We start from the raw sequence: 23,820 nt of genomic DNA on the forward strand, positions 1-23,820 counted from the left end.
ATCTTGTCCCTGTTCAAAATTTCTCGCCCTTGTTACAGTCTCATTAACAAAATCCAAATATCTATGATATGTGTCTGGATCTATAAGTGCAATTACATGAAATAACAACAGCAACATATATATAAACAGAAAATGTGTACTAGAACCTACACTTTGAGGATATACAATTTGACACCAGAGGTAGAGGAATTCCTATACATGTCTACCAATCTCAGTGAATTCCTGAAACCCTTCAGATATAAAAGGAGTTTTAAGGACAATTAGACTACCTAGTGAATATGAACAAGAGGTAAGAGAGAAAGTGGTGTTTTCATTTGGAGTATGGGAAAGCAATGTTCATTTAGGAATTCATTTCTAGAGGAAGAGGTCAAAATGAGTTGATTTCTTATGGACTGAGTAAGAATTTATCCAGTTTTTCATAATTCAAAATGGATTATAAACTTTGGAAAGTGTATCCAGTAATTGAAAGTTTCCTTTCTATTCAAGCATTCTGAATAACAAGATGATATTTAAAATGGATTTTAATCAAGGAAATGTGTCTTAATTAGAGTTAATGACAAAAAGAAAATCAACATCCATGGAATTTATGTCTACTACTTTTTAATAAGGCTTCTTAAAAAAGCAATGTTGAAAAATTATACCACTCTGTGGAAAGTATATTTATTTATACGTATTGCACCAAGACATATTTTACATGGATTTTATAACTATCATTATGGAAAACTTAACAAAGGTAAATTTTCTTGTTAGTAAACACAGCTTTCATACTGGTAGCTGGGAGTAAAATCATGCAATATACACAATAATTATCCATTTTCTAGGCACTCTGTCTTTATTTATTTATTTATTCTTGGAAGCATTTTTGAAAACAGATAAAGCAAACTTTAGATTACTAAAGGACCTAAAAACAAAGGCCAGTTCCCACCTAAGGGACAGAGAAAAATCACAGAGAGATACTGCCCTCCAGTGGCCACCTAAAATAGATATTGACAATGTTCCAGGAATATAAACCTAAAATCAAAGATGTAATTATTTATTCTTTTGATGTATTTCTTACCAAAGACAACAGAAATATGGAGGGTTTTTTTTTGTTTTCAAATTTTATGCGTAAAAAATACAGACAGTCCCTGACTTATGATGGTTTGGCTTACAATTGTTTGACTTTATGATGGTGTGAAAATGATGCACATTCAGTAGAAACTGTACTTTGAATGCTGATCTTTTCAACACTTTTTTTTTTTTTTATAAAATAGGCTTTCTGTTAGATAATTTTGCCCAACTGTAGGCTAACGTAAGTTATCTGAAAATGTTTAAGGAGGCTAGGCTAAGCTATGATGTTTTGTAAGTTAGGTGTATTAAATGCATTTTCAACTTGATATTTTCAACTTACAATGGGTTTAACAGGACATAACCCCATTGCAAGTCAAGGAGCATCTGTATAAAGAAACACCTTCCTTGCTAAGTCTATATGGTCATTGCCAATCCACAACTGAAAAGCACAATAATTTACGTTATATCTATCAGTCTGTACTCTCTAAATTAGGTGAATGGTATCTACCAGGAAATATATGGACTCTAGGGTACATACCAATTGAGAAAATTAAGGACTAAACTCTGTATTTATAAGATATTCAAACAAATGGCAGGAATATTTTTTCACCATCAAAATATATAAAAATACATTCTATTGCTAAGTACTTAATTTGAAGAACACAGATGCCTATGTGTGTTCTTCTCTCTCTGATTTCTGTTGCATTTTCCACAGCTTGAAGCTGATTTAAATCTGGAACCGTGGTCTTCAAACAAACAAATACAAAGAACAACAAAGTTTCCTAAATATTTTTCATACATAGTCCTGTCAACTTAAGAATGCTTTAGAGTCTGAAGTGAAGCTTTTAAAATGATAAATTATAGGGAATGCTGTGGAAGAAGTTTTACAACCTATATAGCATTTGCCATTTTAAAAGCCTTAGTTAGACTAAGGCTTTTAAAACACAAAACAAACATCTGGCTATTTATTCTCTTCAAATTTTCTTCTACAAATTTAAAGTGCTGTAAATATAAAAACTACCTGCAGGATAGAGTTCTTTTAACTTCTCAGGAACTGCTTCCAGGGATAAACATAGGCTATCTTAGAAATTCTAGTAAAATCACTAGAATTTAAAAGTAAACAAAGGAGATTATCCTCATGATAATTAATTCAAGATAACAGCTGATACCTTTTGGCTGTGTCCCCACCCAAATCTCATCTTGAATTGTAACTCCCACAATTCCCACATATCATGGGAGGAACCCAGTGGGAGTTGATTGAATTATGGGGAGGGGGGAATCTTTCCTGTGCTGTTCTCATGATAGTGAATGAGTCTCATGAGATCTCATGGTTTTAAAAGGGGGAGTTTCCGTGCACAAGCTCTCTTTTTGCCTGTTGCTATCCATGTAAGATGTGACTTGCTTCTCCTTGCCTTCCACCATGATTGTGAGGCCTCTCCAGCCATGTGGAACTGTAAGTCCAACAAACTTCTTTCTTTTGTAAATTGCCCAATCTCGGGTACATTTTATCAGCAGCCTGAAAAACACACTAATACAACAGCTAAAAGACTTCTACTTAGGTAGGAGTCTGCAAATCCCACCTGATTCACCATAATATTTCATTAAACTGTCACTCTTTTATCCTCTCGTTTTCAATGTCTTAAAAAGACCCATGAAAAGAGGAAAAAATTAGTAGTCAGTATGATGCAGACAGCAGGACGAGTGTGTACCTGAAATGCTCATCAATCTAAATACCACAGGTTTAAGATCCTCTAGTCAAATGGGCGGGAACTGGTATCACAAATGATTATGGAAAGGAATCTAAGTGAAATAGAAAAAAATCCCATGATCTTTTTCTACTTAATTTTTCTGGAAAATAAAATTCCGTATCATTATTTTGAAAAGAAATCTAGAATTGCTATTCGACAAAACTAGAGTCAAGGGAAACCTGAGCCTAGAATTTGAAACTATATTTAGTAAAACAAATCACTATATATTTTTGAATCTTACCGAACATAGTCAAAATATTCTTTGTGCTGATTACGATAAAAAACAGAAAACTTAAGCATGCGTCCTGCAATCACTTCAGCCTTCTCCAACAATTGTGTTAGATGAACTTTTGAATAGTCTGGAAAAAACCCAAAAAGTCTGTTATTAAAAATATTGCACCAAAAGTACCAACCATATACTTAATAAATTGAAGATTATTAAAATTCACCTCTAGGGAATTCAACTTAATAAATAGGAAATTCCATTTAAAAAAGAAAATATTCATTGTCTGTGTGGCACATTTTTCTTTCTACAAAAATATTTTTGTTATGGTTTATGGTTGTTTCTTAGAATACCTTTGCTTGCATTTTTCCATTTTTTGAAATTAGAGATACTGAAACAAAAATTAAGTTAAATAAATTTTCATAACCCAAGTAATATCCATTAGCACCATACTAGCTTTTCTTCAACCAGTTGATAAACTGAATAAAAGAAGCTTATAATCTGCAATCAATAGAAAAGTTGGACAGCAAAAATAATAATGAGTACATAAGACTTGGGTACACAAGATGCTTGAAACTCTAAAGCACCTGTCAAAGTAAATCTGATTTTTTTAACCCACTTTTTGTTTTGAAAGTTGTTTAAGAATTGCTGTTTAACTCCTACACCAGAAACTAGGGAAACATTTTGGCATATAAAGATTAGTAAGAATTTCTAAACAGAAGAAACCTAGTTAAATTGCTCATGGCAACATAGTTTGTTTACTCACTGCTTCATTGGCTCAATAAACAGGTACTGAGATTAGAACATATGATGTAAAAGGTACTATGCAAAATTAGATGATCAAGTTAAAAGATAAAAAAGATATTATTATTCCTTAAAAAGAACTGACAATCTAAGAGAAGAGATAAATATATGTATAATAATGATTTATTATGGTAAGTATTAGCATTTTAAGACTGGGATAAGCACAGGGTTTTAAACCCTGTCATAAGCTAGAAAAGAAGTAGATTAGCCTGTGGCATTCTATTTTATTTTATTTCCAATACATTGTACAGTGCCTAGCTCACAGTATGGGCTTAATTAGTGTTGAATGAATTAGATGTTCAGATTAAAAGTCAACTTACACAAAATAGCTTTATCAAAACTTAGAGTCAAGGTTATTGACAAAGCTTATGTGAAAAGTCTAAATTATTCTGATAAACAAGAGCTTTGAACAGCTTAATTTTCTTGTAGATTCAGCCTCTCTCTATAATTTTTTATAGGAAACAGTCATCTTGATGAACAGGAGGAAACAAAGTTTCTTTCTAAAAGACAAAAGGAAAGGATGACAGGAGTACTCAGGTAGAGATATGGTATCCCATTAACACTGAAGTGCTCAATAAATGACTGTTTCTTGAATGAACAAGTAAACAATAGATATATGAGTGAGATGAATGGTAATGTTTCCAATCTAATGGAATATTAAGGTTCAGTTCCACATCAAACCTCCCAAAACAATGGCTTTGAGGTACTTTCGAGTGAAGCAAAGACACACATATGTATACAGGACACTAGTTTAAATGCAGATTTTCTTAAGGTCTTCTAGTACTCCAGTGAAAAATCTAGTAACATTTCTGCTAGGGACAGTCACTGAGATCTGCCTCCATTCAGCTGAAATAGAGAAGGATTTTCCTAGTTTCTGTCTTTCAGTACCGGTGAAAATGAAAAAGGAAAAAAAAAGAAGGAGAAAAAAGCTCTGTCTCTCAAAATGAAGCTAAAAAAATTATGCTGAGTATATTTTCCAACTGCATACCTTTTTATTTGCATAGCTTTCATCTTGAAAAAATAAAACTATGGATATAGAAAAAAAGTGATTTGAAGCCATTACTCAGATTTTTCTACTGAGAACTTCAGCTTCCTCCAATCAATACAACATTGTTTATTCTGTTACACAATGCTACTGACAACGCAAAAAATGACCAATGTCATATATATCACTTTATAATTACAAAAAAGAAATATTTTTCTATAATTAGCTTTCCCAGAACAATTAAAGCTTTTCTATATTTGTACCTAGTTCTCTTACCTGCGGTGCAGAATTCTATAATTTCACTCCATTCAGACACAACATAATCACCATCAACTTGTTTTGAGGCAGTCTGCACTGCTACTGTATATTCAGTTCTTGGGCTTAAAAACCAGTGTCCACGGACAGTCATAGGCAAGGGAACAGCTTTTGCCACCAATTTTGTGGGAACATCCTAGGAATGAAAGAAGGAAGAGAGAGAGAAAAATGAGGGGAGACAGAGAGGGACGAAGGAAGTGAAGAAAGAAGAAAAGGGAGAAGGGAGGAAGGAGGGAAGGGAGAAGGAGGGAAGGAAGAAGGGAAGGAGGGAGGGAAGGAAGGAGGGAAAAGGAGGAAGTTAATTTAGTAGTATAACTTTAATCAACTGTAAACAATGGAGAATAATTTATTAAGTTCCTGACTGACAACAGAATTTTTCTGCTTAAAGATACTTAACAATTATTATATTTAAATCTCTTATTTGCCATATGCAAAAACTAAGGCCCAACTTTATCAAGAGACAAGTTAGAGGTCATACAGCTTGTTAATAAAATAAATGTACTTGGATTCCAGTTTTCTTGATTTCTAATATGGTGTTCTTTTCTGTACACTATATGCTCCTCAAAATGCAACATTCTCATACTAAATGACAAAACTTTTAAAAAACAGAGACATAAAAGATAAAGTTCAATAGTATTCAAAATATTATATTTGGTTAACTTATACTACCCAATAATTTTACTAAAGCTGCCCATTACTTGATATTTTACAGGTTAAAGGAGAAAACACTAAAAATATGAAATTTTGCTTCACTTTCATTCAAATATAGAGTCTATGTGTCACAGAAAAGTTTACGTATTTCTAAAAAATGCTTAGTAAAGTGATTAATTAAATCTGCTAGTTGAATATTCACTACATTTCCAAGGATATGGTATTCCAAGTGGAGAGTGAAGAAAAAGGGTCAAATCTCGAACAATTCATCATTTAATGTTTGAAATTTAAGATTTCAAAGCTATATCAACAAAGCAAATGTCAGCAAAGAGAATATCCATCACTGAAAGCATAATCAGAACTGGAACTCAGAAAAAATAATGACTGCTCAATCTTGCTCCCTCTTTCACACTTATCTGTAGTATGTATGATCCTCACTTATCTTTAGTATGTATAATCGCACATCTAATAAAAGTAATATTTCTAGGTAAGATAAGAAAGTTCCAAAGTATCTACCAAGTTAAAACTTAATATCAATATTTAAAAATAGATCAGATTTTCATCATCAGTGAAAACACTGCAACATAAGAAAGAATGCTTAAAGCAGATAACTGTTAATTTCTCTATAGATACTTCTGGAAAGAGAGATATATCAGAAAAGATATATGACATGTGAATAAATATCAGAGAAGTGTTATATATCTAAAAACATTTAAAAGTTAATAATTTTCATTCTCAAAACTAAAAAGCAAAAGACAAAAAAATTTCATTTTCAAAACAAAAAACAAAAGGCAAAAGACAGCAGACTACTTAAAGCAATTTTTAGCCCTAAAGTGTTTTTAAAATACCTTGAAGTTTATAAACTGCATCAGATTCATTGTTTGGCAGTTATAGAAAAAAATGTGTGCTTCACTGGAAAACTATGCATTGCACATAGCACCCTCTTCTGGCTATCTGTCTGCGTTATGGAAGCCATTTTACAATTCTATAATTTGTAGAAACTAGTAACAATTCAGTTCTTCTTGTCTAAATACATACAAATAAATTATGTTCAGTGGAGGACAACCCTCCTCTTCACCCCTCCCATCAGGACTTCCATACCAGTTTACACCTGTATCTACAAATGAGTCTTTTCTTTGGATTACCCTTTGAACTGGTTATAACACCTCATCGGTTTCCTCGTTAATAAGTTAAATAAAATCTTTAAGGTAAACTAATTTTTACATCTAGATGATAGTCATGATTTTACCTTTTTTTTGAAAATTATCTTCTAACAAAAAGCATGGCATTTCATTTTCTTACAAAACTTATTAGAATGATAGGGTTTTAGAGTTACATATAATCTTTATTTTTTCCCAAGTCAAATACATCACATAAGCCATTAATAGAATATTATTCGTTCTTTTAAAATGTCCTCATACTTAGAAAGTTTTAAGATGCAAATGAGCATGAGTATTTGTTAGATTTTACCTTGTGTTTAAATTTATTGGAGTTCTTGTTCTCTTTCTTGTTGAGGTCAATAAAATAGTGTGTAATGCGATCCTTTGATTTTGAATCCATTTCCCATGAAATCTTGAATGAGTCACACGTTATATTGCTTATTTTGATGTTATGTGGTACAGGAAGTTCTTCCATCTCTGCTATGCCACTGTCTTGTGATTTGTTCCCTGCAAGAAAACAATGCACAGGAAGTTAATTTCCAATTAATGGATTTTCCAATTTATTCCCAATTAATGGATTTATTACCAATAAAAAGTAGAGATGACTTACTCCTTATCATCTTTACTTTTTTCCATTGATGTTTCCAATTTGTTTTCACAGAGTGAACACAAAAACACTGACACTCTATCTTTCTAATCTATGACATGTTAGTTTTATATGGTTAGGTTCCCTCTAAAAAGCCTCAAGAGCCTATTTTTCTACATGACCAATCAATTTTGCTCTAAAGTAATATCAGGTGTTTTAAGCCAGATACTTTCATAGACATGTTGATAATGAAAGGGCCCATCCAAATGAAGGAAACATTTCTTTAAAAGTCCATGACCTAGCAGTGACAGTCTATAAAAATTCCCCCTCCTCTTTCATTTTGGAAGCATTATATAGAGAAACAGCATGTAATGGTTTTACTACATATACAAATAATACTGAAGACCATTCACTTACAAGTTACTATGTTAAGGATAACTCTAGAAATGTTTTATCTGTGGAATCTTGATGAATTTAATTTTGAGAGCTGAAACAACAAATAAGGCTAAAAGAAAAAAGATGACTGCCATAGTGACTGATATTAAAATCTTGAAGAATTTATATGACAACTAGTTACTTTAAAGATTACACTTCCACTTAGGGAAAATGCTAACAATTTGGCTAACAGTATAGAGCAGGATTTGATGGATCATAGGACAAAAAGAAAATACATGTCAAGTTTGTTTTACATATAGGAAAGACATATTAGAATCAAATTTTACCCCATTTTTTTCTACCTTCCCTTTCCCCAGGCCAACATAATGTTCAATGCCTCAAGAGAGAGAAAAAAAATGTTATTCAAATAAGAAAAAATGTTAGGCCATAAATCAATTACTTAACTTGTTCCTTAACATAATAAAATGTTATTCAACAAAAAAACAACAGTGAGTGTCACCTTGTGGTAATACCTTCCATTTCCAGATTAGATTGTTTTCTCCTCCCCTACATTTCCATGACAGTCATTGATACAAACTTTTTGACAGTTCCCAACTTCATTAAATCTTTGACCCATGTTGTCTCATCTCAAGCTGCGTTGTAGCCAGAGGAACTCAAAGGCAATCAAAAACTAATTTTAAAATAAGTTATTTGATTTTATTTCTTGAACAATACTTTTAAAAATCCTTTTTTCTTCTCCTATGTACTTTCTTCACAGTCCCATTTCTCCACATTTCCTCTCCACAAAACTCCTGGAAAAACTACTTCACCTTTACTTTCCTCCCCATCAGGTCACATAGAATCCCCAAATTACTTCTAGCTTAAAGCTTTTCAAAAGTTAAGAGCAGGGAAGAAATCAAGTGAAATCCTTATAATGGCCTTGGGAAAAGGAAAGGCAAAAAACACTCAAACAATAGCAATTAGTAATTTTGTACTATTTTGAAAAGCTCACATTTCAACCCATTAATCTGTCCCACTTGTCTTTAAACATCAGTAATAGTAACGAAAAACTTTCTGAACTCTGATAGAATTTCTGTAGAACTCATCTGCATTATAACTATGTCCACATAATTTCACAACTGAGTGAAAAAAAATAGTTACAATTGTTATTTAGGATCATGTAGATAAAAATAAAGCTATTTTGCATTTGATTCAATTTAATGGAAACACAATTTCAATATAGTAACACTATCTAAGATACTATTAATATTTTTTGCATTTAAACTTCCACTATCATTATCTTCTTCAACCTTAAAGTCACAAATGATTATTTCACAGAACATAATACTTTGTTTTTTGGATTTTTTCATTCTGATTGTTAAAATTCGAGAGAAAAAATGTTACTGTTATTATAAGCGAAAACTTTTGCTCAAATTATATTTTTCCCACTGGGAACAATATAAAGCTCAAGCCTAGAAAGAATTTGTTATATTAAAAATCTTCATTTTCAAGCTACTCATCACAAAACCACTAGATTAACTAGTTCTTAACAAAACCACTAGATTAACTTTTATGCAACTTTCTTACTTGGGTAGTAGTAATTTTCTGATTTTGATCATTATACTTTGGTTGTGTAAGAGAATATTTTTCTAATGAAATATACAATTTAGTGTTTAGGAATAAAGTGCCACCCTGTTCAATTCCCACCTATGAGTGAGAACATGCGGTGTTTTTGCCCCCCATTGGTAATAAATGTTTAAACCTATCCTCTTTCTCTCACCAGTACTTTAGGCATATCTTAGATTCTAACACATAGGGTTTTCATAATTTTTAAAAAAGAAATTCTGTAATTTCAGTTTTGTTTCCTCTTACACTCAAGACTTTATTAATAGAACTAATAGAACTTTTCCCCCCAAGGTGGAGGTACATTTTAATTTTTTTATTTTGCTATCAATTTCCAGCTTTACTTACTGCATATGATCAAAGTGTTGTCTGTAATTGTTCTACTTTATGAAATTTAGTGATGCTTTGTGAATTAATATTTATTTTTGTGAATGTTCCATATGTGGTACATTCTCTACTATCAGGGATTAAAGGTATAGGTATAAATGTAGATAGAGATAGATTTATAAGATCTATCAATTCAATTCTTTAGTATGTTTTCCTCATTTTTGTCCATTTTATCTGTCTCGGACTGAAAGTACTGTGTTAAATCTTTTATCACCATGATACTTCAATATCATGTGCCCTTCCATCTCCTATAGCTTCTGCTTTTAAATGTGAGTGCTTTAGAACTTGGTTCATAAATATTAAGTGCTGTACTTTCACTGTGAATTATGGCTTTTATGATTTAAAAGTGTCTTTCTTTGTGTTTTTGGCTGGAATTCTTGTCTGGTTATCAGGATGGCAACTCCTGCTTTCTTATTACTTCTATTTGCTTTGCATAGCTTCTCTCCTTGACTTTTTTTAGCCTTCTGAATCACCACGTTTTAGGTATCTCTCTTTTATAGAGCAAACAGTTGGATTTTTTTCCTTCAGGGCCAAATTTAAAAATGATTTTTCTACTTATAATAGGTGAATTAGGCCTGTCTACATTTACTAATATTACTGATGTTTGTTCTCAAATGTATCATATTTATGTTTCAATTACTGTGTGCATTATGTTGTGCTTGTGTGTCTTCCTCTACCTGGGTTTTCTTTGGTTTACTTTTCCTCTCATTTCTTTTAGTATTTAGGAAAAAAATTGTTTTTTTCTTCTAATGTTTACCATGTATTTATATTTTTTAAAAATGTGCTTTATCTCCTGCTTTCTTATTTAACCCTTTACTGCCTGTGACCTCAAGTCTGATAAGAAACATTTATAATCTATTCTCTCTGAAGCCTGTTACTTGGTGGTTTCACCTGCATGATAAAACTTTGGTCTCCACAACCCCTTAGTAATCCAGATATTTCTTTCTACAGATAACTCTTTCAACCAATTGCCAATAAGGAAAATTTTAAATCTACCTATGATCTGGAAGCGCCCCCCCATCATGGTTTTAACTGCTCTTCTAGATAAAACCAATGTAAATATTACATGTATTCCTTGATGAATTATGTCTCCATAAAATGTATAAAAGCAAGCTGTACCCTGACCACCTTGGGCACATGTCGTCAGGACCTCCTGAGGTCACCAGAGCATCATTAACTTTGGCAAAATAAACTTTTTAAATTGATTAACACCTGTCTCAGATACTTTTGGGTTCACAGGTACAAAGCTTAAGATACAATTTCATTAAAATGTATCCCCTCACTCTCAGTTCAAATGTGACTTTTAAACATTTCAAGAAAGCAATTTTTGGCCAGCTCAGTGCCTCGTGCCTGTAATCCCAGCACTTTGGGAAACTGAGGCGGGCTGACTGCTTGAGCCCAAGAGTTAGAGACCAGCCTAGGCAACATGGCGAAACACTGTTTCTACAAGAAGTGCAAAAAATTAGCCAGATGTGGTGGCACATGCCTGTAGTCCCAGCTACCTGGGAGGCTGAGGTGGGAGAATCACCTGAGTCTAGGAGGCCAAGGATACAGCGAGCTGTGATTGTGCCACTGCACTCCAGCCTGGGGGACAGAGTAAGATCTTGTCTCAAAAAAAAAAAAAAAAAAAAGCAATTTTAAAATATTTCATGTATTTAGGAAGATGCATAAGTACATATCATAAGCTCTGTATCAAGAGAAACTTGAAAGGATTTAGACTCACTAAAACATTTTAAGTATACAAAAGGATAATAAGCCCATTTTACACCTACCTTCAAAATCACATACCTCAATCTATGCATAAAAAAACCAGTGTTGTTGTGGTGAATTTATGAATTCCTATGTATCAGTAAATTACTGTTAATATTGTTAAAGCAAACTAAATATGGCCTGAGAAAGACTCCGTAATTCTATATTTGAGTCCTTGTGGATGAACTGAAACCTAACTTAATAGGTAAACAAGACTGAAAACCTAACTAAGAGGATGTGCCTGTAACAATGGCTGAGTCTTGGCCAGTCCCAGCAGTCATACTTCAACCACTCACACACTGCTGAGTGTTCAAACTGTTCAAGTAATGCAAATGCTGAGCAGTAACCAATCCAGTTGTTTCTGTACCTCACTTCTGATTTCTGTATGTCACTTCCTTTTATTTATTTATTTATTTTTTTTGTCTATGAATTTGTTCTGACCACATGGCATCCCTGGAGACTCTCTGAATCTGCTGTGATTCTGGGGGCTGCCCAATTCACGAATCATCCATTGCTCAATTAAACTTTAAATTTAATTTGGCTGAGGTTTTTCTTTTAAAAATATATTCTATAAATTATCTATTCCATAGTAGAGATTACTCACACTTCCATATTTTTTCTTTTCTTCCCCTTCTCTCTCAAGAATTAAAAAGTCGATTTTAAACAAACACTACTAATTACAATTATTATTCTAATTTAGGGCCATATTACACAATAGAAATCATTCACCATAATAATTCTCTTCTCGTTATAGATGTATATATGTGTATTTACCTGATGAATATACAATATACACATATAACCACATAATATTTCTCTTTTAATAGCTTCATACTGAGACTATCAAAGTTCTTATTTTAACTAAATTCCTTAGAATCTGAGATTTGTAAAGTATTTCCCTCTATGAAAGATAAATCAGTAAAAAAAGTTACTTGGCTTTCAAGATTACTGCATGAAGTGGATACCCCAATTTGATTAATCCAAAAAAGCAGTTTTATCTGAAATAAGAATTAAAATAGTCTCTTAATAAACCAGATGTGCTCTGGCAAATACTGTAATAGAACATATCTAACTTATTGAAGTCTTCCTTGTTTTGATCATATTCTGGACACCATTGCTCCTTAGTCCCACCAGTTTTGCCTTGAAAACAATGAATAATTTTTCTTCTACATAATATCTTTCCTTGAGTGCTACAATAAAAGCCAACCTAAAATCTTAGTTACAGTAGCTAAGAGGGCCTAAATGACTCCATCGAAATAAAGAGTGTTTGCAAAGGTAATGATGGTAGTTAGTTTAAATAATAAGCCTTAAGCCATCTTTCTAAGAAACAAATTGTAGGTGTTAGGTTCACCTCCCTTAAAAGTAGCAGTCAAGAGCAACTTTCTCATGTTTTATTTCCTTCCTAAAGTTTTAGTGATTAAAAAGCCTCTAACAAAGAATAGATACGACTACTTTATAATTGTAATTACGTGTATGTGTGTTTAAACAAATGTATGTTTTAATAACTTCCATTACAAAGTCAGAGATGCAGTATGCTGAGGGAAAACTGCTTTCCTCTTCATTAAAAACAACTTTGAAATATTGTAATACTTTAAAATTCAGTGAAAGGAAAACTAAGATAGTAATAAAACTCAAAATAGTAACCACAACAAAACACCGAAACTATTCTCTGCTTTACAATAAACTCTCAAAATAAAAATACTCTTAGTGGTAACATTGAACATTGTTGGAACTTTTAGGAAAAAACAAATATCACTTTATTAATAACATTTACGTATTGTTTTGTAACCTATTTTTTATTTAATAATTTATCATGCACATTTTCACATGGCTACATATAATTGCAATCTTTTTGTATTCTATTCTATTAATCAGTCATCCATTTAGATTGTTTCCAGTGTTTTCCTGCAATAAGACTTTAATCAACACTATTCTAAGTACATTTGGGGGCATATCTATTTTTTTATCTTTGAAGAAATCCCAAGAAGTGCAAATGTTGAATCACATTGGTTTTTACCAATCTGTATTCCCAATTACAGTTTTAGGGTGCGCATTTTTTGCACCCTTACCAATTCTATATACTGTTATTTAAAACATATATATATATATATATATATATATATATATATATATCAATAGGCAAAAATTAAAATCTTATTTTATCTTAGAAGAGCAAAAAGTGAATCTTGACCTAAACCTCCCATTTTACACAAAAGTTAGCTCAAAATAGATCAAAACCTGTAAAACATAAAGCAATAAAAGTTTTAGGGAAATAAAAGGAGAAAATCATTGGGAACTAGGATTAAGCAAAGAGTTCTGACTTAAAAGCATGATTCACAAAAGGAAAACTATTCAGATACTCCCCTTATTTTGTTTTTGCCTTCTTGAGGTTTTCTTCTACCATTGTGTTTCAGCTAATTTCTCCTTATGTGTCTCAAATGTTTGCTTTACATATCTTGATGCCATAGTGTGAGGTATATGTACTTGAGAGTTATGTCTTCATTAGGGATTACAGCTTTTTAAATTAAAAATGACCAGTTTATCTTACTTAATAAGTATAATATATTGCTATGGTTTGTCCCCATCAAAACTCATGTTGAGGCTTGGTCCCCAAGGTGGCAGCATTGGGAAGTGAGGCCTTAGTGGGAAGTGTTTGAATCATGGGGGCTCTGCTCTCATCAATAGATTAATGCCATCTCATGGGAGTGAGTTCTCACCCTAGCAGAAAGGGGACTAGTTTCAGAGAAAGAGTGTCGTTATAAAGTTAGCCCAGCCTCTAGTGCATGTTTCTTTGGATGTTTGCTTGCCTTGCTTCTCTACCACACTGTGACACAGCACACGACCCTCACCAGAAGCCAGCTAGGTAGAGGCCCTCCACCTTGGACTTCTCAGCTTCCTGAACTACAAAAAGTAAATTTCTTTTTTTAATGAATTACCCAGTCTTGGGTATTCAGTTATACCAACAGAAAATAGACTGAGACCTATATTAATTACATCTTCAAATACTTTTGCATCCCGCTTTATTTTAATTTGTATGCATGTGGAATAATTGTTAGTTCTCCATCTTATTTCACTTTTTGCTTTAAATCTTTTTAAAGTAACTTTTTAGGTGCATCTTTTATATTGACTAAATTTGAGTATTTTTGCCTTTTATTAGGAGTATTTAACTTACATTGCTTCTTCTTGTCTATGAGATATTATTTTTTACATTCCTTGTTTTTCCTTAGTTTCTGTCTTTCACTATATGGACGGTATTTTCTTTGAAATCTCTTTTCTACCGTAATTTGGAAGTTATAAATCCCATCTTTTACTAGAAGTTATTTTTCTTCAATATCAAGAGTGAAAAAATACTTATCAAACCTTCCATATGTAAAATGAAGAAACTGAAATACTTTTACTTTTAATTTCTGATGGCATACTTTTAAGATTTTAGAGGAATTTTAAAATTTTTATTAAAAAATGAACTGCATTCCCTAGCCCAGGTACCTCTTCCTTATAGGACACCTCTGCCAACACTTTCTTAAAGCGGGGTAGGGTGGATTGGCTGAGGCACTTTTCTCCACTCTAACTCCTCCTTGGCAATGATTCCACCACCACCACCACCACCACAACCATTTTCATTACATCCACCTGACTCCTGCCTGGTGCAGTTCTCTGGGAAGAAATTAAACACTGGGGCCTTCTTTTTGTCTCTTGCTTGTATTGTTCCGATACATGAATAAAGGCTTGATTATTCAGTTTGGTTCTTTGGGAACCACCAGTATCTGTATATTGGATCTGTTTCTGTCCTCCATGTATATCATCATTTATTTTCATCTGTATCTTTTCCTTTACATTCTGAAAGAAAAATTCTAAGTGTTTCTCCCATCTCTCTGATTTTCTTCCAGTGTGGCTTCCACTCTTTGCTACTAATGGAATTTTAAAATTAGTATAACATTATTAATTTTCTAATGTTCTCTCCTGTTCTCAATTACGTCTCTTTATATACTAGTTTATTATCTTAACTAATCTTTCATCTTTGTTTCATTAAACCCAATCTTGAATTTTATTGAGAACACAAATCAGAATCTATAAAATTTAGTTTTACTGTTAAAAAAACACAGAATTGTCATTTTTCTGACTCTTATTGGTAAATTTTCCTCCACCTATTTCTCTGTAGAATTGTTTCATAGATAGGTCTCATTTTGTTTTTTCTTAGGTAGGTCTCATTTTGTTTTTTCATCATATGGAAGACCTAGAAACTTCTTGTTTTTAGGTCTAGCATAGGATTGATGGATCCTATTTAAATCTCCTCTTTTCCTACAAGAGGATGCTATTAAAATTTTCCTCTTAGATTTTAATCTGAAGCGGTAGTTATATAAGTTTCATTTTTCTAGTTAAGAGACTTTAAAGTCTGTGAAGAGAAAAAAGAACTAGAGATATGGAGAATCACAGCAAAGAAACTTCGTATTAGTTTATTCTCTTGGTTTGGTTAATCTACTAATCAGGGGCTGGCTTTCTACTACCAGTATTCTGCCTGGTCTGACTTTTTCTTCCAGTTACAATTTGTAACTAAGTTTGAATTCTTCCCTTGAATTGCTGATTCCCATGGAGAAGTGTCTTAATCACTTTAGAGGTAAGCCTCATTACCATCAGGAGATAGAGCTTCACTTTCTGTGGCCCCTAGCATATCTGCTTTCAATAATTATTAATCCATGGCAACAAGGAAAATTCCAAGTGAAGCTGCTAGCTGTTCATCCTTCACTCTATCCAATCACAGGGTGACAGCACAGATCTTCCAAGAGCTTCTTTACTATTTTTCCTGCAATACTGTGTGGTTTTCTGAGGAGGAGGAGGAATACAAACTTTTACAATGGGATTCCATGGATAAATTATATGACACATATTACTCAGGGAGTATAATGTTGATGGAATCCTTACATAAGTTTTATTGTTAAGAAGAGTTTTCCTCTATTTTCATTTCTTACTCATTTTGGCCCAGGTCTTATGGAGGGGATAGTTTGATGCTTATGCCCAAAAGTACCATCTTACTTGGAAATTCTTTAATATATATTAAAAACAGTAAGTTTTTATCAGACTTTTAAACTTTTCATCCTTTTTGGTTTTTTAACTTGACATTTCTGGCAGCATTCACCAGATTATTCTTATGCAGTTTATTATAATATTAGTAGATAAGAGTAAATAGCAGAGTTACTATTTTTATGTTATAGATTTATATACTCCTCTTTCTGAGTATGGCTTTAGAGGTCTAGTCAATATTTCTCAATCTTTTCATTCAACAGACTACCAAAATTTCAACAAAAATAAGAGAATTGTTTTGATTTTGTGAAGAGCAAAAAGAAAACCATATTCTATTATAATTACAACGTAATTTGAAAAATTATATTTTAACATCAAATGTAGAAATATTTAATTTCAGAATAATACAATGTGTTAAAGTGAATAAATTCAACTTTATGAAGAACTCACTAAATTTTCTGGATTTGTCTAATTTAACAGAAGGCCAATGAAAACTTCTCTATGACTTGGCACTAGTTCCAAGAACTGATATTTTAAACCCTTTTGATATATAGTTCAATTGCTCCTATGTTTTGTTTTGTTTTGTTTTGTTTTGTTTTGGTTTTGTTTCCTCGAGACAGGGTCTCACTCTTGCCCAGGCTGGAGTGCAGAGGCACAATCATGGCTCACTGCAGCCTCAACCTCCAGGCTCAAGTGATTCTCCTACCTCAGCCTCCCTTGTGGCTGGGTAAGACTCTTCTCCATGGGCATCAAAATCAGCAAAGGTGTAGGTTAACATACATTTTTCTTAGAAGCTCATTCAATTTAACTTTAGACTTTAGGAATTAATGAATTAATTAAACAAGTCTAAGACCCAGTACCATGTGAAATTATACATTGAGTATTTATTATCCATATAACATAACATTCACCCGTATAACACAATATTCAAACTAGAAGCCCAATAAGAAACTAAACTGGGAGACAGCATGATATACAGTAATGGAAAAGTCCATGGACTTGGAAGAAAAATATAGATTTGCATGTTTCTTTAATTACCTACTTTTTAGTCACATCATTTAGTCTCTCTGAGCCTTAGTTTATTTATCTACAAAAAAGGGCAATTGGGCTGGGTGCAGTGGATCATGCCTGTAATCCCAACACTTTGGGAGGCTGATGTGGGAGGATCACCTGAACCTAGGAGTTCAAGACCAGCCTGGGCAACACAGTGAGACCCTGTCTCTACAAAAAATCCAAAAATTAGCTGGGTGTGGTGGCATGCACCCCTAGTCTCAGCTACTTGGGAGGCTGAGGTGGGAGGATCACCTGACCCTGGGGAGGTCAAGGCTGCAGTGAGCCATGATCATGCCACTGAACTCTAGCCTTGGTGACAGAGACCCTGTCTCAAAAAAAAAATAGTTAAACTGACTTATGTTTTTAATATCATTGAACTCAGTTATTTTTATTATTTTTATTTTATCATCGTTATTCATATTTATTTACATTATTCAGTGGTTTCCCATCCATATGTGTTTTACAGATTTAAGACCACTACAATTATGGATATCCAACTTTCAGAACTAAAGTAAGCTAGGAACTGAGGATAAGTATCTTAGGTATTGAAATAAACAGACAACAAGGTGTGGGACTGAGGTATAATGGAAAGTAAAGATTATGCTACCCTGCACAAGAAAGGTAGAAATAGGCTGGCATATTAAGATAGCACTCAAAAGAGGGCAAAACATAGATGTTATTCAGGAAAAGACAAGCATGAATTGCAAGACTGATCCAAGAAGGATCGAACAAAGTTAAAGAGCAAAGTAATAGAACCCCATGGGCAGATCTCTGAATTAAGCCAAAGGCCCGTACAAATTTTTAAGTTTCATTTACAGTAAGGTAAACTGCATTTGTTTGGAAACCTCTGAACATTTATCACAAATTACATACCTCCATTATGCTAATATCCCAATGAATTTCCTATGTTGATAGCTATATCCCACATACATAAGTACACAATGATTAGTTACAGAGTGGCTAAGAGCGCCTACTAGTCAGACAGACATGGGTTGGAATTCTAGCTATGCTACATGGAGTTGTTTGACCTTGAGTAAATGTTAACAATCCTGTAAGCCTGTTTCCTCATAGGGTAAATGAGTATGAAATGAGGTTATGCAGCCACATAAAACATCTAATACATCTGGCATGTAGTAGACAATAAATGTTATATGATTTAACAATGCACTAATATAAAATGCAATTATCAATTCACTCTATCCTTTGGTCTAATTAATGCATAACTTTTCTAACTCACTCCAGAACATCAGTGCCTCTAGTAATCTTTAATGAATTTTTTCTTTTGAAACCCCCCCACTTTTCTGACATTCATTAGTGTCCAGATATATTCAAGTATTTTTGAGTAAATCCATACATACTGAGAAAGGTAATAATGTCCTAATTTTTATGTGATGATATTTTAGTATAAATAATCTCTAAATTACCTCATGCTTCTCTCTCAAATATGCTCTCCTCCTTTTTGTTTTGTTGCTTCTTTTAACTAAATCACTTTGCAGATCACATCTAATTTCCTGCCTTTAAGGTCTCCTTTAACCTTATAGCTTGCCACCCTGCTTGGTGTATTATTTCTTTCCACAGGTCTCTCATTTTTATTTTTAAAGAATATTTCGCTTTTATTACCTCTTTTCTATGCATCTAATCCTTAAGCCCCGCTTTCTGAATTATTTCTCTTACATTTATACTTACAGCACCTCCTAGTTACCTGCATTTTTTACAGTTTTTTAATCTCATTAATAAAGATGGTTAAAAAAGCAAAGTTCCCCAATAACCATAGTATCCAAATGGCATTTCACCCCGATTTTGGATCTTAAAATCTCTAATTGTTCTGTGATTATAATTCCTGGGCTTGTTTGAAATCCATATACAGTACTTCTTTATTAAGGGCATTCCAATTCATTTTTCAAGAAAGTTTTATGAGGTACTATTTTATTCTTCACCAATGATGAAACTACATTTATTGAACCAGCTACAAGGGTACTGAAACCTCCTGATACTAACACTTTCTCACAGCTTCTTATTACTCCAAGGGTTAGGAGTTAGAAATAGAGGACATGGAAATTTAACTGTCATAATATTAGCAAAATAGTTCTATATGGAATAATCTGACACCTAAATATTAACGAAAAGTTTTCCTCTCTGGTAAACTATGTGGTCAATAGCAAGGAATATTACCATCCTGGAACTTCAGACTCTGAAGCCCAAGACACTAATATCTGAAATAATCTAAATGCAGTTAATTCACAATCCTCAGGGATTTTAGAGTTTTGAGCTTTTATGAGAAGCCAGGAAAACTTGTTTATCTGTGTGGTGCTAATCCTTCACAATACAGCTCTAGATTTCCACAGTTCGTAGAAGAAACACAAAATTCTGATTTCACTGACATGAGAAGCAGCACAAAATTAAGGCTTCACACTCCTATTTAAAAACTTATCTCTCTTAGCCATATCCAGTGTTAAATTCAAAGTTAAACTGTCTAATCAATTTTAAATGGATGTGATCATTGACGCTAAAGGTGAACCGAAGCACTAGTAAACAAGTAGCAAATGAAAAAGTGAAACTCACTGAGTACCTATTATGCAGTTAAATCATTCAAAATATATGTACATGGGCTAAAAAACAGTAAATAAAATGTTATTTTTAGTCATTGCTCTTAATAAAAGCCAAAACAGCAATGGCAATGATAAAATACAGCCACCTTGTTAAACATGTTTTAAAGATGAGGTAAATTTGTTTTTCACTTGCCTCACTAGTCAAGGAATATTAAAACTATCCAGCAAATCAAGTTGAAAAGGCCTTTAGCAGATGGTGACACAAGAAACATACTTTTTCTAAAGTTAAACAGAAATATGGAACAAATCAAACAATTATATGATTAAAAAAAGAAAGACTAGATGGTAATTTTAGACATTAGAGTCTAGTCCAGGCAAGTTTAGTCTAGTCTAGTCTGGGCAAATCAAGGCATAAAAGGTTTCTTAGTTAACCAAAATAGATAGTATTTATTTAAATACAGCATTGGATCAAAGCCGTTTAGTAATAGGAACATTTATTAAGCACTTATTTATGCCAGCTAGACAGTAATTTGAGTGTTTTACAATAATTTTTAATTTTTTAGTTATCATATTTATCAATTACTAATTACTACCATCCCCATTTTAACAGATAAGAAAATGAGGTACAAAGAGGTTATATGACTTGCCCAATGTCAAATAACTGATGTAAAAGAGAAGATTTTATTCCAAGAGGCCTGGCATTCAAGTACAGGTTCCTAACCACTGTACTACACCTGCCTTACCATAGTTGCTCTAGAACTATTTGTATTGTTTGGGGGCAAATCACTTAACTAATCTTCTTTGTTCTGTATTTGTAAAATAATAGAACTTCTCTGCATTAGATTTTCCCTAAAGTCACTTCCAATTCCAAATGTAGGAAAACTTAAGGCTAGCACCTTTTTTCTCAAGTGCAATTTTCTTAAGCTTCTTGAATTTATTATTATTAGTTAGCAGTATTTTCCATTACCTCATGATTAAATTAAATATATATTTACATTCAAGAATTATTTTCTGGTAATATTTCCCTGCAAGAAGACAAAATGAGACACCATGGTTTAGTGGAGTAGGAATAGAGAAGCTTGGTTTCTGGTCCAATATGTCTCACTGACATGTAACACAGGCTTACCTGTGTCACTCAGCTTCTCTTTAACTCAACTGCCAACTTTTTAAATTGAGGGAACTTGTCAATACCTCCCATTCTTTTTCATGTTGTTTTGTTTTTCTTGATTTGAAAAAACTTAAAGGATAAAAAACAGAATGGATCAACTTTAATTTATTTAATAGTTGACTATGCCTATCTTTTTATCATTTTATAGTATTAAATCCTCAACAAAGACACCAAGGAGTAAATAAAAATAAAATAGGAAAAGGGGCATACCTATTCACTTTGTTATTAGCAATTCAGCACAATAAATGGTGTGAAAGGAGACAGAAGCTACACTGAACTTAGGGTCTGAACTGGTTTTGCGGCTCCTTTACTATTATAGAACAAATACAAGTTGTTTGCATAATTCTATTTGTCTGCTTTTTCATGTACCTGTCCCTTTGTTATTTTTACATGACTTCAGTAAGGACCTGTATTTTGTGTTTAATACCATGTAGTTAACTAGAAACTCTGAGGAAATTATACATTTGAAGTGAAATTACTACATGATTCTAAACCTGCCTTAGGGAAAATTGTATCTGTCCTTACTGGTGTCAACTCAAAGTTGTTCCCTTTTTCTCTCTCTAACAATGATCCTTGTTCACCTAATGTACTGAGTAATCTTGAAAATTTTTCCATCTACAAGCAAATTCATGTAATTGACATATATAAAGGTACTTGCATAAAATAAAATAACATCAATTATCAAGTCTAAAACTTCTTTCTGCAAAAAGTGATCACTATTCATATCAAAATAAAAATAAATTCTTACTTTATTAACAAATATATCCAATTAGCATAATGTTGTGACTTACAAAAGCTATTATTGATACAACAATTTTGGGTATGAAATAAAGCAGTTTCATGAACTCTGCAAATAGAGACTAGTCAGTGAACCTCATTTTAATTTATTTATTCCTACCTGAGTAACTAAAGACACTTTTATTATAGGAAACTTATTGATGGGTACTTCATTTTTATATACCATATCACAGAATATAAATATCAAACAATGTAAAGAATATCTTCCATGTGCAGAAACACTACAGCAATTTGTTCCTAACTCTACTTCTTTGGCTTCCCACTTAATCACTTAAATAGCACTTTCTTATTTTTATGAATATATGAAGGACAATCCAAATATGATTATGAGGCATCAAAAAGTCTCTCAAAATACCTAGAATATTATTTTTCTGTGTGTGGCCAACATCAGCTAATTTCAAAGCAAACATATAATATGCTGAGGACAGATTCCACATCTCTCCAAAAAGAATAAATTGTGTACGCTTAAACCCAGGAGGCAGAGGTTGCAGTGAGCCGAGATTGTGCCACTGCTCTCCACCCTGGGTAACAGAGTGGGACTCAGTCTCGAAAAAAATAAATAAAATAAAATAAAAATAAAAAAGAATAAATTGTGCACATAAAATCCACATTGCTACATTGTAATATGAGGTGGGTTATCATGAGATTAATGAAGCTTAATATTCAGGGCCCAACACATAATTTTTTATTTATAATTATGTATTCTTTTTTCTAAAGAGAGTCCCTCAAACTATATCAGACCAAGATCACTCAATATTTATAATTATGTATTCATTTTTCTAAAGAGAGTCCCTCAAACTATATCAGACCAAGATCACTCAAAAATGTTTTTTAAATGAATATATGAATCCAGCCCTATTTTAACCTATTCTTTGAAGGTAATCTCAAGCCCCACCTCCCAAATGCCTTTCCTGATGACTATGGGGTCTACAGATAGCTCTTCTCTCAGAACTCTTATGGCACTCTATCAGTACATGTAAAGGCCACAGATTCTTCTGTTCTACCCTATCATTCTACATTGTACAGACTTTAGAATCTGACAGGGTTTGGGGATCAAATATCTCTCCCACTTTTGGAGCTCTATGATCTAAAGAGATTACTTAAATTAGTAAAATTTATTTGTTTTCAAGTAATTCACCTTATAAATGAGGAGAATGATACCTTTTACAACAGGACGAGTGAATTTATCAGGAAGATAATGAAGCTTAAGCTTCGAGGACCCATCACTTGCACTTGTTCCTAGTACTTCATTTTGTATCCATAAGTTTGTATTGTTTTTCCCAAATATAGCATCCAAAGTTGTATAAACTTCAGGTACTATACAACCTGGATCCAGCCCTGTCTATAAGAAGAAAATATAATTATCCAGGCCCAAAATGTTCAAAACCAAAAACAGCTAGTTAGAACCCCCAAATCCTTAGCTCAGGGACTTGGATGACTCCGAGCAATGCCACTGGCACCTTTGGGTCTGATGTCAAGTATACATATACTATTAATGTCAGAAATTTTTCTTTGGATGGTCAACTGGAAAGTAGCAATGAATGAATAGAGTATAAAAGTCTGATCTTAGTCCAAGG

General features: G+C 32.8%; 1 protein-coding gene across 3 annotated transcripts in view; it reads right to left on the reverse strand.

Annotated features, from left to right (window-relative positions):
* Positions 1-23,820, reverse strand: part of PHYHIPL (phytanoyl-CoA 2-hydroxylase interacting protein like) — a 70,121-nt gene that overhangs the window by 4,397 nt on the left and 41,904 nt on the right. For all 3 annotated transcript variants that reach the window (XM_019035263.3, XM_004049446.4, XM_004049447.4), the window contains exons 2-4: positions 7,247-7,443; positions 5,087-5,261; positions 3,040-3,157 (exon numbers count right to left, since the gene is read on the reverse strand). In XM_019035263.3, the coding sequence (XP_018890808.1) occupies positions 3,040-3,157; positions 5,087-5,261; positions 7,247-7,411 (458 nt within the window). In that variant the 5' untranslated portion in view covers positions 7,412-7,443. The remainder of the gene's footprint in view (positions 1-3,039; positions 3,158-5,086; positions 5,262-7,246; positions 7,444-23,820) is intronic.

Source organism: Gorilla gorilla, chromosome 8 (assembly GCF_029281585.2).
Source record: "Gorilla gorilla gorilla isolate KB3781 chromosome 8, NHGRI_mGorGor1-v2.1_pri, whole genome shotgun sequence".
NCBI lineage: Eukaryota > Metazoa > Chordata > Mammalia > Primates > Hominidae > Gorilla > Gorilla gorilla.